Source organism: Rhinatrema bivittatum, chromosome 7 (assembly GCF_901001135.1).
Source record: "Rhinatrema bivittatum chromosome 7, aRhiBiv1.1, whole genome shotgun sequence".
NCBI classification, from domain to species: Eukaryota; Metazoa; Chordata; class Amphibia; order Gymnophiona; family Rhinatrematidae; genus Rhinatrema; species Rhinatrema bivittatum.
In genome coordinates this window covers 292,386,432-292,400,687 of record NC_042621.1, presented here as the reverse complement: position 1 = coordinate 292,400,687, position 14,256 = coordinate 292,386,432, and the positions used below count along the sequence as shown (strand labels likewise).

The following is a 14,256-nucleotide window of genomic DNA, read 5'->3' as shown; positions in this document are numbered from 1 at the left end:
TAGCAGACACAATAAAAAAAATGTTATCATTATCTTGTTATGCAGCCTGAATAATGTCAATTAGATGAGTTTCCCCCTCAGTCTCTCTCCAAGGCCTTTGTATTTCTCAAGGCCCAGATGAAAAGGCAGGAAAGCTCCTTCTCCTTTATCCAAAACACTCACTGGCTCTAGACCAGCGCTTCTCAACCACCAGTGTGTCGCCACGCAGCGGCAGGTGTGTCGCATGCTGCTGGTCTCCCGCTGCTCTTCCCCCCTCTTCCCTCACCGAGCGAGAGGCAATGCTATCTTCCACTGCTGCCGTTGCCACCCAGGCTATCAGCACGTTCAAGCCTGGATGGGAACGGCAGCAGTGTTAGTGGAGGCTGGCAACTGCGGCTGGGCCTTTTCTTCTTTCCGCACCTGCCCCCACCCTGGCCCGGAACAGGAAGTGATGTGCAGTGGGGTGCGCAGGAAGAAGAAAGAGCCATGCTGCACGAAAAAGTAGCGGCAGCAGCAGCAGCTCCAAGCAGTAGCATGGGCCTGAAGCAAAATCAGAAGCAGCCAGAAATCGGCACAGGAGACAGCAGAATTACCCTCCCGTGGCCGATGGGATTCTTCTCTCTTGGTTTGCGGGGGCTGGAGAAAGAGGCTGCTGCAGCTACCATTTGTGTTCGGGAGGGAGGGGGCAGGAAATGAGATATATAGAGAGAGAGACAGCCAACTTGTCTGTAAGTGAGAGAATGTATGTGTGATTGAGAGTATGCACGTGTAACTGTGACTGAGAGCCTGTGTGTAAGTGAGAGCATTTGATTGAGATCATCTATGTAAAGTGTGTGAGAGAGAGCATGTATGTGATTGAGAGAAACTGGTCAGAGAGGTGATGTGTGTGTGTGTGTATATAGGAGAGACAATGGAAGTGACTGGTCAGGGAGATGACTGGAGTGTGTGTGTGTGTGTGAGAGAGAAAGTGATTATGGGAATGGGAAACCTGGGTATGTGAAGAGAGCATAGGAGTGAGAAACATGGGTGTGTGTGAGACACAGCATGGGAGTGAGAAGCCTGTATATGTAAGATAGAACATGGGAGTGGGAAGCCTGTGTGTGTGTGTGTGTGTGTGCATGCGAGAGAGAGACTTCAGGAAGGTGACTGGTGTGTGTGTATGTGTGTAAGAAAAAGATTGGTCAGGAGATGATTGGTGTGTGAGAGACAGAAACTGGTATGCGAGTGTGACTGGTATGTGTGTGTGAGAGAGAAAGAAAGTGATTATGGGAATGAGAAGCCTGTGCATGTGGAGAGAATTAGCATAGGAGTAAGAAACCTGGGTGTGTGTGAGTCAGCATGGGAGTGAGAAGTCTGTATATGTAAGATAGAACATGGAAGTGGGAAGCCTGTGTGTGTGTGTGTGTGCATGAGAGAGAGAGAGACTGGGAAGGGGACTGGTGTGTATGTAAGAGAAAGACTAGTCGGGAGATTATTGATGTGTGAGAGACAGAAACTGGTCATGGGGGTATAACTGGTATGTGTGTGTGAGAGAGAGCCAGAGAGACTGGTCGTGGACCCTAAGGAAGAGGACCATGAGTACAGAGCTTCAGCCACTACTGCTGTTTCTGGTGTGTGCTACGGCCTGCATGGAAGAGGAGTAGGAGAGCTGCTGGAGGGGGTTAGTAAAGGTGGCTTTTTAAGTTTATTTTTCTTGATTGACTGCCATTTTAATTATTGAATATTATTATTTATTTTATTTAGAATTTTTTATATATCGACATTCGTTTGCACATCGTATCGGTTTACAAATAACTTGGAACTTTTAAGCTTTGCCTTTACATGGAACAATAACTATGTGAAAAGGAACCAAAAAACTAATAAGGAAACAGTCTGACAATTTACAAGGTTCAATGGCATATAGTCGATATACTGGTTAGACAACTGGGTAGGCAATAAGAAATTTACAAGATATTGGAGAAACATTGGGTAGCAAAAACGTTTTAAAAGGAGTGCTAGAAGAAAGGGGGGAGAGTAGAGTGGAATAAGCAATATTATGTGATGTGCCTGCTGTTTTGAAATATTTTATTGGTGTTTAGAGAATTTTTAATAGTTTTTATGAGTTTTTAATTGTTGGATGTTATTCTGTTCATAGCTGTTTTGAAACATTTATTCTGCTTATTAGTATAGTTTTACAATTATTTCTGTGTGGGGATCTATAGCTGCTTGCTAGTTCTGTTTTCCTAATAAGAGGTGTATTGGTTTTTAGAGCCTGATTTAATATTTGTAGTGTTGCCTTTTCATAGATAGGGTTGCTCCTGTTTGAGTGTATTCCATAATACAGGTGTAACTGCGTGCGGATTAGTTTATGTGCATTACTACAGATCCTGGGAGTATGTTAGGTCGGTTCTGTGTCTGTTACCGAGATATTTTACTAGCATGTAAGCGTTTGTATCAGTCTTATTTGTTGTGTTTTCTCAAGAGGACATGCATTGGTGGTAAACTGCTGTCTTTTCATAAGTAGGGCTATTGAGCCTGGAAGTAGAAGGAGTTTGAGTTGCTGTTACTGAGATGACACCAGAATATCTTTTTTGTAGGGTGAGTTGTATGGGGAATGTCATAATTCTGCTTTACATCCATTATTGTGGGTCAGGGGGGTTCCCGTGGATGCAAACTGTACTTTTACATCTAGCTCCGTGATGATCATGGGTCAGTGTGCCAGGCATGTGAGAACCATCTGTCAGGTGTGTCCCAACAGAAAAAAGGATGAGAACCACTGCTCTAGACTATCCCAGTCAATGCTTTCCCCATAAACTAGGGGTTGAAATCTTCTTGCGTGGCCTTTCACCCTTACCAGAGAGAACTCCCCTCTCCAGCAAAACCTTAAAAGTCCAAGGCAGAGCACAGCCCCTTGGCTGCCTTTCCACAAGCTCCATGTGAGACCTCTCTCCCTCTACTCCACAAATTCAGAATCCCTCCCCATGACTCAAGAAGTCACCTTTCATATTCCCGTAGCTCACTGACCCACCTCCTCCCATTCATTTTACATACTGCAACCTCCTGAAACCCCAATTGCTAGAAAATTCTCTCTCGCTCTCTTTTTTTTTTTTTTTTTTAAGAATAGTAGGGCTTAGTCAGCCCTACAAAAGTATGATCAGATTTTCTCATCGGGCAGCCTTCTTTCTCTCACGGATGCGTGTGTTCGCCATCATTTTCTTGATTAAATCAATCTCTGGGAGATCTGGAGACTGGATAGGCTGAGGCTGCTTCTCCCCCTGACTACTGTAAACGCAGTGAAAACCCAAATCTCCGAAGAGAGAAATTCAGCGCTATGCAGTTGGGGGGGGGGGGGGCATAGAAAAGGCAGCCTTAAATGGGGGACAGCGAACTCCTTAATTGTGTCTCTCCTTCCATGCCTCAGGATAATTTCTGGAAGATTAACAGCACAATGGACGCCTTCGAGCCCGTGTTTGTGATAGCGCTCACTGACTATGGAAGATCTGCCTACATCAACTTTATGGAAGAAGCCTATGAAAAACTGAAAGAAAATCCCTTTAACAGTTCAATCTCTTCAGAGGAGCAGGTGGGGACCAATTTGGTGACTCTACACGTAAAACAGGGCTCTGGGTAATTATATAATACTGTACGTGAATGTTATTTGTGGATGATATAGAGCTGTGAGCAGTTCGGCTAAATTATCTGGATAAACCTATCCGGATAACTTAGATGGGATATTCAATGGTGCGGCTCAGCCACTGAACACACCCAGATAAATCAAATTTATCGGGCTATCTTTAGGCCTGTTCCTTCAACACAACCAGACTTATCAGGACAATTTATTCGTTATGTAGCTAAAGGCCAGATTCATTAAGGCTTATCTCCCATTTTGTGTCTATGGGGAAAACCCTTAGTGAATCCGGTACTAGGTTATCCAAATAAATCAGTCCTGCCCAAGGAACATCCCCAATTTATCTGGTTTAAGTTTTTGTTGCTATAGCGACCTCACTGGATAAATTGGTGGTGGTGAATGTGGTACAAATTTCAAATCCTGCAGTTTGTCCCGCCAGGTCCTCAACTTAGCGGATCAAACTATTTGAATGTGGACCTCCTAATGTTTCAGTCTTTCACTCGTGTTTACTGTGATTTTCTCTGAACTGTTTTTGCTGATCTTTTACTTTAGACGTTTGTTGTAAGTGTGAAGGGGTGATCACGAAAGCCCTTTCCAGGGACATAATAGCATTGTACCCGCGGAAATAGGGAATCTGGTGACTGACGACGCTCGACAGGGGGGGGGGGGGGGGGGAAACAAAAAAGCGCATTGCTCTACAGCCCGCACATTTTCCCCCACATTGTGTAGCGATAATTCCCAAGGGCAAGGGACTGAACACATAAAATAAACTGTGTTCTTGTGTTTGAAAAAGCAGGCCCAGATCTCTGCAGGTAATTTGTGAATGGGCAGTAATCGAAAAGCGTAATGACGCTCGTACTTTTGCTTTGATTGTTGGTGCAAACTCTGTGGGCAGAAAAAGTACCCTGGAGTTTGCACCAACACGGGTGGTTTGGTGACTGCCTGCAAAGGTACCGGCTCCATTGAAAAATAAATAGTAGATATATAAACAGAAATGTAACAAGTCATTAGTCTAAATAACTTTCTGCAGGACACTAATTGGCAACAATACAGCAGAAATACTTGTGATTAACACTAGGTAAATAACATTGTAACAAAACAGTTTGTAGCCGCATGTTTAAGGTACATTCCCCTAATTAAATTAGCATCTCTGTGTTCCCAATTGGGCAGTAAAAGCTTGAAAGAAGAGCCAGGCTTTCTTTTTTTTTTTTTTTTTATAGCAGGACTAGTCACACATTTGTTGGAGCTCTTCTGGGAGGGCGTTCCTCTTGCAAGGCTTTGTTCTTTTGATTTCTTTTGTTGACAGAATTGACATTGAGGATCTTAGTGGTCTGGAGGGCGTGTGTGTGTGTGTGCAAGGACAGCCTTTCACTCAAGTAGGTAGGTTTGTCCCCTCATAGAGCCTTGGACAACAGTGTCGGAGTTTTGAATTTTGCTCCGTACCGTATTGGTAACCACCAGTGTAATTTGGGTAGGAGGCATGTGATACTGTCGCATGGTTTGCATCTTTCTGTCAGTTATGCAGTGGAGCATTGCGTTATCTGGAGTTTGTGGAGGACCTAATTTGTTAGATCCTTGTATAGTGCATTGCAGTAATCCAGCCATGTGGCTACCGTGGCATGAACCATTGCGAGTAGGTGTCTTCTCAGTGAGGGTGGTGCAGATCTCCCCCCACCAGGAGAAATAAGCAGGCTACATAAATTACATAGTTCTTGAGAAAGCAAGGAATACATCAAACGTTCACAAGCTCTCAGGGTCATTTATCAACTCGTGTTATGGCGTTTTCTCATGCGTTAAGACGTTTTCACATGCAAAAAGCACCATAACGCATGGTGCGATGCAAATTTTTAAAAGGGGAGGGATTGGGGAGGAGTTGGGGATGGGAATTTTGTAAAAGTGGGCTGGCTTCACACTTTGCAAAGCCATAACGCATGATATTGCACAGTTTTAATGCTGAAAATAACTACACGTTATACGATGTCATGCGATATGCCCATAACTCAATTTGTGATTTTTTTGCAAATTCCTTTTTGGGCATTTTTAGGCTGGGGAAGGGCCTGAGATGTGGGAGGGGAAAGGGAGAGGAGAGAGGGCAGGGAGGGGGTGGGGAGAGGGAGAGGAGAGGGGAGAGAGAGAGCGCACGAGCTTCTGGGGGTGGCACCATAATAAACAGCTATTTATGCTACTATAGGAGGCCCACCTAATAACTCGAGGTGATGTTTAGGTAGTAGTGTCGGGGTTAGGGGCCACTTTTACATGCAGAGTGAGATGTACGAACCGAACAGTACACTCTTGTGAAGACCTGATGTCCTTCGGAGTCAGGAAAGTCACACAACGATGAGATTTGTACAATGTTCTCTCAACCTAGCTTGATGGGACAAAGGACATCAAATGAACAAGGGAGTATAACCAAGGATCCACATAACAGAACCAGCAGCATACAGCAGACATTTCTACATACAAATACAAAAGAATTTTTTATATACCCAACAGAACAAAATTAAAGTTTAACTTAAAAGGACAAAAAAATAGATATAACATCTGTAACTCATGAGTGTATGGGATTATCCCATACTCCCTTGTTCATTTGTTTATTAATTAATTAATTTATCTCTTTTGGGTTCTGCTGACAGAGTTCTCTGGGGGGCCTCGGTCCCTCCCGACGCAGCCCATGTGGCGAAACACGGTCCGTGTCAGGGGACCCAAACCTTGCTTTAAGTATTCCTGAATAAAAGGTGGATCCTCATTTTTTGATTTACTCACCACAAGGATCTGTGATTTTCTAGCGCTATACCAGTTCTTCTCATGGACTCTATACCCTCCCAGACATAAAGTGCCACACCCCCACCAAGTTGATCCTCCCTATCATTGCGGTATAATTTGTACCCTGATATAGCGCTGTCCCATTGGTTATCCTCCTTCCACCAGGTCTCTGAGATGCCAATTATGTCAATCTCATCATTTACTCCTATACATTCTAACTCTCCCATCTTACTTCTTAGACTTCTGGCATTGGCATGCAGACATTTCAAAGTGTGTTTTTTGTTTGTATTAACAACCTGCTTTTCAATTGTTAGGGATAATTTGGAAATCATTAGCTTTGGTGATTTTTTACATATAGACACATGGACTATGTTTGCTTTTATTGGAACCTCTCTGTTGGGATGCCCTAACTCTCCTGTTTCATTAGTATCCTTCAAGGATACATTTCTCCAAACCATGCACTGCTGAGTGATTGTCGGCTTTCTGCCAACCACTAGCCTGCAGACTAGTCACGATTCCCCCACCTCTGCTTTGTGGGTTCATTTTCTTTTCAGCTGGGGCTGTCCTGAGGCCTGACTGTGGTGTAAACAGCAGCTCAATGTTAAGAGGCACGGGTGGAAGAGTAAGTCATAATGTGCTCTGCTTTAGGCCTCATTCCTGCCTCGTTTCCATATGGGAGGTGGGGTCTGAGAGCAGAATGTATGCTGACTCAGTCTCCAGTTGTGCTCCTTAACATTCAACTGCTGCTGCCACCACTACTGGGCCTCTAGACAGCGCCAGCTGAAAATGCCTGTGGGGTAGAGGAGTTTAAAGAGCAGGGATAGTGTTGATTGTAAGGGAGATGGGAGGAATTAATGGGGTTAGAGACATGTGGTCATTTCTTTTGTAAATGAAGTGGACCCTTGTGCTGTGGCCTTGTGCAGGTGGACCTGCTAGGCCCTTACCAAGGGCTGGCAGACATGCCCTGGGCATGCACTAGGTTGGCGCTTCACCTGTACCAACCCTGTTCCCCGCAGGTTGAGTCCTTGGTTCCAAGGGCTGGCAGGGCTTCGGTGATGGTCCCTCAGAGTGAGGGTGAAGAGAGAGTCTGGGGATGGGCTGAGGTCAGGGCAGGCGGCAAACAGAGAATCACCGGATCCAGGCCAAGGAGGGTCAGGGAGGCAGCAAGCAACAGGTCCAGAGCAAGCAACAGAGTGGTCAGTGTCTGCAGTGATGGTCCAAGGCAGGTGGCAGGCAAGAGAATGATCCAAGTCCAAGGCAGATTTTAAAACCAGGAAGCAAGCCAAGACAGATGAGACTGTGGGAGTCAGGACACAGAGGACCAAGGAGAGGCAAGACAGCCAGGGCCACGGGAGCAGGACAAGACAAAGACAAGAGCACAAGCAAGACAAAGGCAAGGCAACGAGCAAAGCAACTAGAAAAAGGTACAGGAAGCAACATGCACTGCTAGGCAGAGGGCCCTGTTTCTGAGGTGTCTGTAGTCGTCCAAGGGAGCCTTAAGTATGCAGGAGCCAATGAGGTCATCAGGAGGGTCTGAGCATCAGGCGCATGCGCACCTAGAGGGAGGGAGCAACATGGTGGCTTTCTGCGACAATCTCAGCAGTGATCAGTAGTCTGCATTCCAGCCGCAAAGAGCTCCTGGTGGAGTTGGGGTGAGTGAGGTGGTGCATAAGACTATCCTGCGAGCTGCTGAATATTATATTTTTATAGTGAAAAGTTGACAGTCCTAAGCATGTACCATAAGCAGATCCTACCACTGGCCCATTATGTACACAGACAGAGTCATCTGCTCTTTCCTGTTTTAGCTTCGACTACCATAAAACCAAGAAGGTTCATGTACTCTTCTGTGTACATTGTTATTTTCTGGGCCCCGGCAGCAGTTAATAGCTACAACAAGGAGCGGCACTCCCCTGTAGTTCCTGTTTTTAATCTCTCTCCAGTTGGCGTGACCTCTTGTCACAATTTTTTTGTATGTTCCTTAAAAAGGACACCACAACCAGAAATGTAATTGCTGGCATTTTGGGGATCACTGGCTTTCCAAGTGCAGATACCATTCCCTCTCCATGCCTACACACCTTTCCCATGGGCCATGCCATATCTTTTTCGAGCAGGTTTTTAATTTGGATTAATTTTTTTAATTGTATTGAATTTCTTTTATGTTTTCAGATATTATGATTTGTATTCTTTTTATTTTTATGGTTTTATTAGTGTGATAGGGTTTTACATTATATTTATGTTTTATTATGATTATGCATAATGTTCTGTGATTTAATTATTGTAAACTGATTTAATTATTTATATGGAATTGCAGTATATCAAGATAAATAAATAATAATAATTATAATAATAATAATGGAATGAGAAGGTCTTGTAAGCCTGGACAATTTTTCTATGTTTAAAAGATGACAACACAAGAAGGATATGATGACATCATTAGTATTCTTCAAAAGTATAAATTATGCACCAGAAACAAACATTTTTTCAGTAGAAAGGAAGTTCTAAAAGAAAAAATCAGAGGAGGTGGACTCAGGAGTAACATTAGGAAATGTTTCTGCACAGAAAGGCCGGTCAATGCATGGAACGGCTGCCCCGGGGGAGAAGGGGGAAGACACAAGCAGTAATTGAGTTCAGGAAAAACCCGGGGAAGGCGAAGCTAGTTACAAGACGCGAAGGGAAAACCGGAGATCTGCTGGGGGTCTTTAGAGTGCAGCAGGAGGTAAATTGGGCAGATTAGCGGGGTTCACAGGTTCTTTGCCCACCATCATATTCCATATTCCTACGTGAAAGCTAACCTTCTAATTTATGCCTCTTCAGGTGAGCCCATACGCTGCATATCTGCACGATGCTGTCATCCTCTACGCCTTGTCTATAAAGCAACTGCTAAATGAAGGAAAGGATATCTATGATGGAAGAGCAATTGTTAACAGCCTGAGAGGTTACAATAAAACTAAATTCTTTGGTAAGCTCTTCTTCATGATTATTTGTACTGCCCTTAGCATTCGATGTCCAGCTTGAACCACTAGACCAGTGGTCCCCAACCCTGTCCTGGGGGCCCACCAGCCCGTCGGGTTTTCAGGATATAATGCATGCAAATTTTCTTTCATGCATATTCATTGTGGATATCCTGAAAACCCGACGGGCTGGTGGGCCCCCAGGACAGGGTTGGGGACCACTGCACTAGACAGTCAGCTAAACCTCTTTCTTGACTGTGGGTATCAGATAAATTCAGTTCTTGGTTACCAAAAACGTTTATTTGAATGAAGAACAATTCACGTCTCACAGTAGACGAGAAGGTCCGAAAATAGCTGAACAGGTTGATAAGACTCATAAAGCTGTAATAAGTTTCTCTGAAAGTTGACAGCAGCTGCGGGTTAATAGTTAATAAGAGGTGAAAAGGGGATGCCCTTCAGTGCTTGAAAGAGGATGAGAGCAAGCTGCCACCCTATCAAGAGGCTTCTTCCAACTGAAAGTCTCTGCAGGAAGGAAACTGCCCCAGGCATTCCATGGGTGAAGGAACCACTAGGAAGAGGAGAAAGGCATAGAGGGGGAGAGATAAAACAAACAGGAACAGATCCAATAGGAAATTCAGAAACATTAAAAAATAACCCATCAGGGTAGGGAACTTAAAACCTTGTAGAAAATCTAAGTTCCTGTTCGTACCCCGGACCAGCCCAGACAAGTGGATTTATGCATCCCTACCTGCAGATGGAGGCAGAGAACAAATCTTTGAGGCACTGCTACATAACGAGAGCACCGCCTGCAGTCCCTCAGTATTTCTCTGTCTCCAGCAGATGGTGGAGGTGCAGACCTGCAGTCTGGAGTTTTCAAGAAATTTAAAGATTAAGAATTGAGAAGATTTTGGCTCCCCGAGGTGTTAGGATCCTTCGTGGGCCATCCCTCGGGTAGAGAAGAGGGTTGGTGATCCCTGAGGAGCTCTGCCCTTATCTTCAGGGGGGGTGATAGCCAGTGGTTCAGGCTCCCTCATCCTCTCTGGGTCCCTGTTGCCTACCTGGGCTCAGCCATCTTCACCAGAAGCAGGAAAGTAATTTCACTTTTCTTCCCTTTCTGTGTCTGTGTCCCTTTAATTAAGTTGTTAAAAAAAAAATTAAAAGAAGAGTAAAAGGACAGTGCAGCTTTAGGCTGTGCTCTAGCGGCTGGCTTCAGGTTTCACTGCTGGGAGGCAACTCGAGATGAGCAGGCCCAAATAGCTGTGTGTGTCGGGGCTGGTTCAGCACCCGGACAGCGCTGCCTGCAGTGATTGCAGGCAGGGTTTATTTTTAGGCCGCTTTTGTTGGCTTGTCTCTCGCTCTGCACGGGAAAGTTTGTTGGGGCGGTGGCTCAAGGCCCTCTCCCTCGATTTGGCTGCGCTTGTGGAGAATGCACCTCAAATGGGGGGGGGTGGGGGGGAACTTCTGTGGGTGCCCCGGGGGACGGCAGGAACTTGGATTCGGTCGGGCAGGTTTTGGATGCCCCGGGGGGGGGGGGGGGGGTGTCTGTTTCAGGGCCTTGGGACTATCCTCCCATGCCTTTTCCTGCAGAACAAAACCCTGCTGGTGGTATGGCGGGGGAGCAGCTGCAGGGAGATGTGGATCTGGACCCTTCTTCTTCAGATCTAGAAACATTTTCTCTGAATTTCGTCCTTTTGATGCATAAGGCCTATTTGGCCAGGAAGGGAGCTGGGACCAAGAGGCCTTTACCTAGGAAGTCCCAGGTGGCGAAGAAGCCTAAGCAGGTGAAGTCCAGAGGTTTCCTGAAGCTCTTTGGTCTCAAGAGGTCCGCGGTGGAGGAAGACACGTCTGATGAGCTGATGAGGTACAGGGAGGTCCGGTGGATCTGGTACCCTCTTGGTACGATGCTGGATCTGGGTCAGGATCCTATCACTCTTGTAGGTGATCTTATGCAGGGTCCGGACGAGACTTCAGCTGCGGACGGGGACAATGCTCAAGTGGTCCGTTTGTTCTGCAGGGAGGAGTTGGGCCCGTTGATTCCCCAGGTTCTGGAAGAACTGGGGATTAAGGTCACTCAGGAGGAGTCACACAATGAGGGGGTGAACTTGGTCCTGGAGGGATTGTGGGGGCCCTCTAAGGCTTTCCTGTTACCTAAGATGGTGAAGAAGTTGGTGGATCCGGAATGGGAATCTCCCAAAGCAGGCTTGAAGGTAGCCAGAGCTATGGCCAAATTATAGCCCTTGCCAGAGCAGACCCTGGAGTCGTGGAAGGTTCCCATGGTTACCAAGAAGACTACCATTCTAGTGGCAGGTGCAGAGGAGTTGAAGGATATTCAGGTTCAAAAATTGGAAATCCTCCTTAAAAGGTTGAAGTTTCGGCTCTGAGCCTGCGCACAGCAGTTTGCGGCAGTCTGACGCAGAGAGCCTGTTTTTGCTGGGTCCAAAAGGAGCACAATAAGAGGTCGGGATCAACTTTGGAGGTGGTGCAAGCAGCCTGCTTAGAAGCGGGAGCAGCCTTTGTGTCAGATGCTTTGAACAACATGATTCGGACTTCCGCCAGAAGCATGGTCTTGGCGGTGGCTGCGGGGAGTCTCCTGTGGCTATGAAATTGGTTGGCGGATGTGTGGTCTAAAGACCAGCTGCGGTTTGGAGAGGATCTGGAGCAGCTCATGAAGCATTTGGAGTCTAAGGGTAACAATTTGCTCGAGGACAAGAAGACCCTCAAGAACTTTTTCCTCCTCATTCTCGATTTTGGGAGGCAAGGAGGTTTCGTGCTGGCAGGAGTCAGGCACCAGCTGCCCAAGAACAGAGTTCTGTCAACAGCAGTCCTTTCGAGCCCAGCGCAGGCCTCAGAGGGACAGTGGATCCCAGGGTGGGGGCGGTAACCAGATTGGGCAATGAAGGTCTGCGGGTCCACTCCAGAGGCCATTGGAGGGAGGCTGACCCTATTTTAGGAGGAGTGGACCAAGATCACAGTGGACCAGTGGGTCCTGCAGGTGGTGAGAGTAGGCTATACTTTAAAATTTTCTCGACTGGACGTCTTTATAATCTCGCGCTGCATCTCCTGGAGCAAGCAGGAGGCAGTGCGGGAGATGTTGCAATGTCTGCAGCTTCTGCAAGCCATTGTTCCAGTGCCTCCCCTGGAGAGGGAATAGGATCGTTACTCCATGTACTTCATGGTGCCCAAAAAGTAAGCACTTTTTGGCCCATTCTCAATTTGCAGACGGTCAATGCGTCCCTCCGTGTGTCATGCATTCGATGGAGACGTTGCGCATGGTGATAGTGATTCGCAAAGGGGAGTTTCTGGCATCACTGGACTTGTCAGAAGCCTACCTGCACATCCCCATTCAGATCAACCACTAGAGGTGTCTGAGGTTCATGGTACTGGGGGAACACTTCCAGTTTCGAGCTCTTCTTTTTGTGTTGGCGACGGTGCCGCACACTTTTACAAAGGTGATGATGGTAGTGGTGGCTCTAAGGAAGGAAGATATCTCGTTGCACCCATACCTGGATGATTGGCTGATAGGGAGATGGAGTGTGTTCGCTCAGTCCTGCAAGTACTGCAGCATCTGTAGTCACTGGGCTGGGTGATAAACCTCCGAAGAGTCACCTGGAGCCAAACCAATCCCTGGAATATCTGGGAGCTCGCTTCGATACCCAGCTGGAGAAAGTGTTACTGACTACTGAAAGAGTCCTCAAGTTGCAGAGTCAGGTCCTTCGGTTACTGGACTTGTCAGTGCCCAGATTCTGGGATTACCTGCATATCCTGAGTTCCCTGGCATCTACGCTGGAGTTTAGGGGTGTGCATTCGTTTTGAACGCATATGTAAAACGCAACTTTTTTTTTTTTAACTTAAAAAAAGTGATGATGCGCAACGCATCGCATTTTCAACTTATTCAACATAGCTACGTTGAATACGTTGAACCTAAATAAACACTTAAACCCCCACCCTCCTGACCCCCCCAAGACTTACCAAAACTCCCTGGTGGTCCAGCGGGGAGTCAGGAAGCCATCGCTGTTTTCCTTTGCGAGGAGCACGTGACGTCGGCGTCACGTCGGAGTGACGTGGACGTCACGTGTTTCTCCGCGCCTCCGCTCCAGGACCCCCGTTGGACCCAACCGGAACTTTTGGCCAGCTTGGGGGGGCCTCCTGACGTGACGCCGACGTCACGTGTTTTTTCGCGCCTCCACTCCGGGACCCCCGTTGGACCCAACCGGAACTTTTGGCCAGCTTGGGGGGGTCAGGAGGCCCCCCCAAGCTGGCCAAAAGTTCCGGTTGGGTCCAACAGGGGTCCCGGAGCGGAGGCGCGGAGAAACACGTGACGTCCGCGTCACGTGCTCCTCGCAAAGGAAAACAGCGATGGCTTCCTGACACCCCGCTGGACCACCAGGGAGTTTTGGTAAGTCTTGGGGGGAAATTAAGGAGGGTGAGGGGTTTACATTTTTATTTAGGGAACCGGTGAACGTATGGACAGACCCTCAACTTATGGGATTCTCCATATGTCCATATTGAACGAAATCGACCCTCACCTTCAACTTATCAACTTATGAACGCAAACTTTTTGTCTGCACATCCCTACTGGAGTTAGTGCCATGGGCATTTGCTCACATGTGTCCTCTTCAGAGGGCTCTGTTATCCCATTGGAATCTGCTGTCAGAAGTATTTCAGCTTCCTTTACTGTTGCCGGAGGATGCCAGGTCCAGTCTTTCGTGGTGGCTGTCTCGGCACAGTCAGGAGAAAGGGATGGATCTGGAAGTGCCCAACTGGGTGTTAGTTACCATGGATGTCAGGGGCGATTTGCCAGGGGAAATCATCCCAAGGTCAGTGGTTGCCGGAAGAGGCAACTTGGTCTATCAGTCGGCTGAAAACCAGGGCGGTGCGCAAAGCCTTGTTAGCATTTCTTCCGCTTGTCCAGGACAAGTTGGTGTGAGTGTTCTCCAACAGTGTGATGACAGTGGC

At 46.9% G+C, this 14,256-nt stretch overlaps 1 protein-coding gene across 1 annotated transcript in view; it reads left to right on the top strand.

The window, feature by feature from the left end:
- Nucleotides 1-14,256, top strand: part of LOC115096235 (guanylate cyclase 2G-like) — a 129,146-nt gene that overhangs the window by 38,879 nt on the left and 76,011 nt on the right. The window contains exons 4-5 of the mRNA XM_029610745.1: nucleotides 3,380-3,541; nucleotides 9,164-9,308. Coding sequence (XP_029466605.1) covers nucleotides 3,380-3,541; nucleotides 9,164-9,308 — 307 coding nt within the window. The remainder of the gene's footprint in view (nucleotides 1-3,379; nucleotides 3,542-9,163; nucleotides 9,309-14,256) is intronic.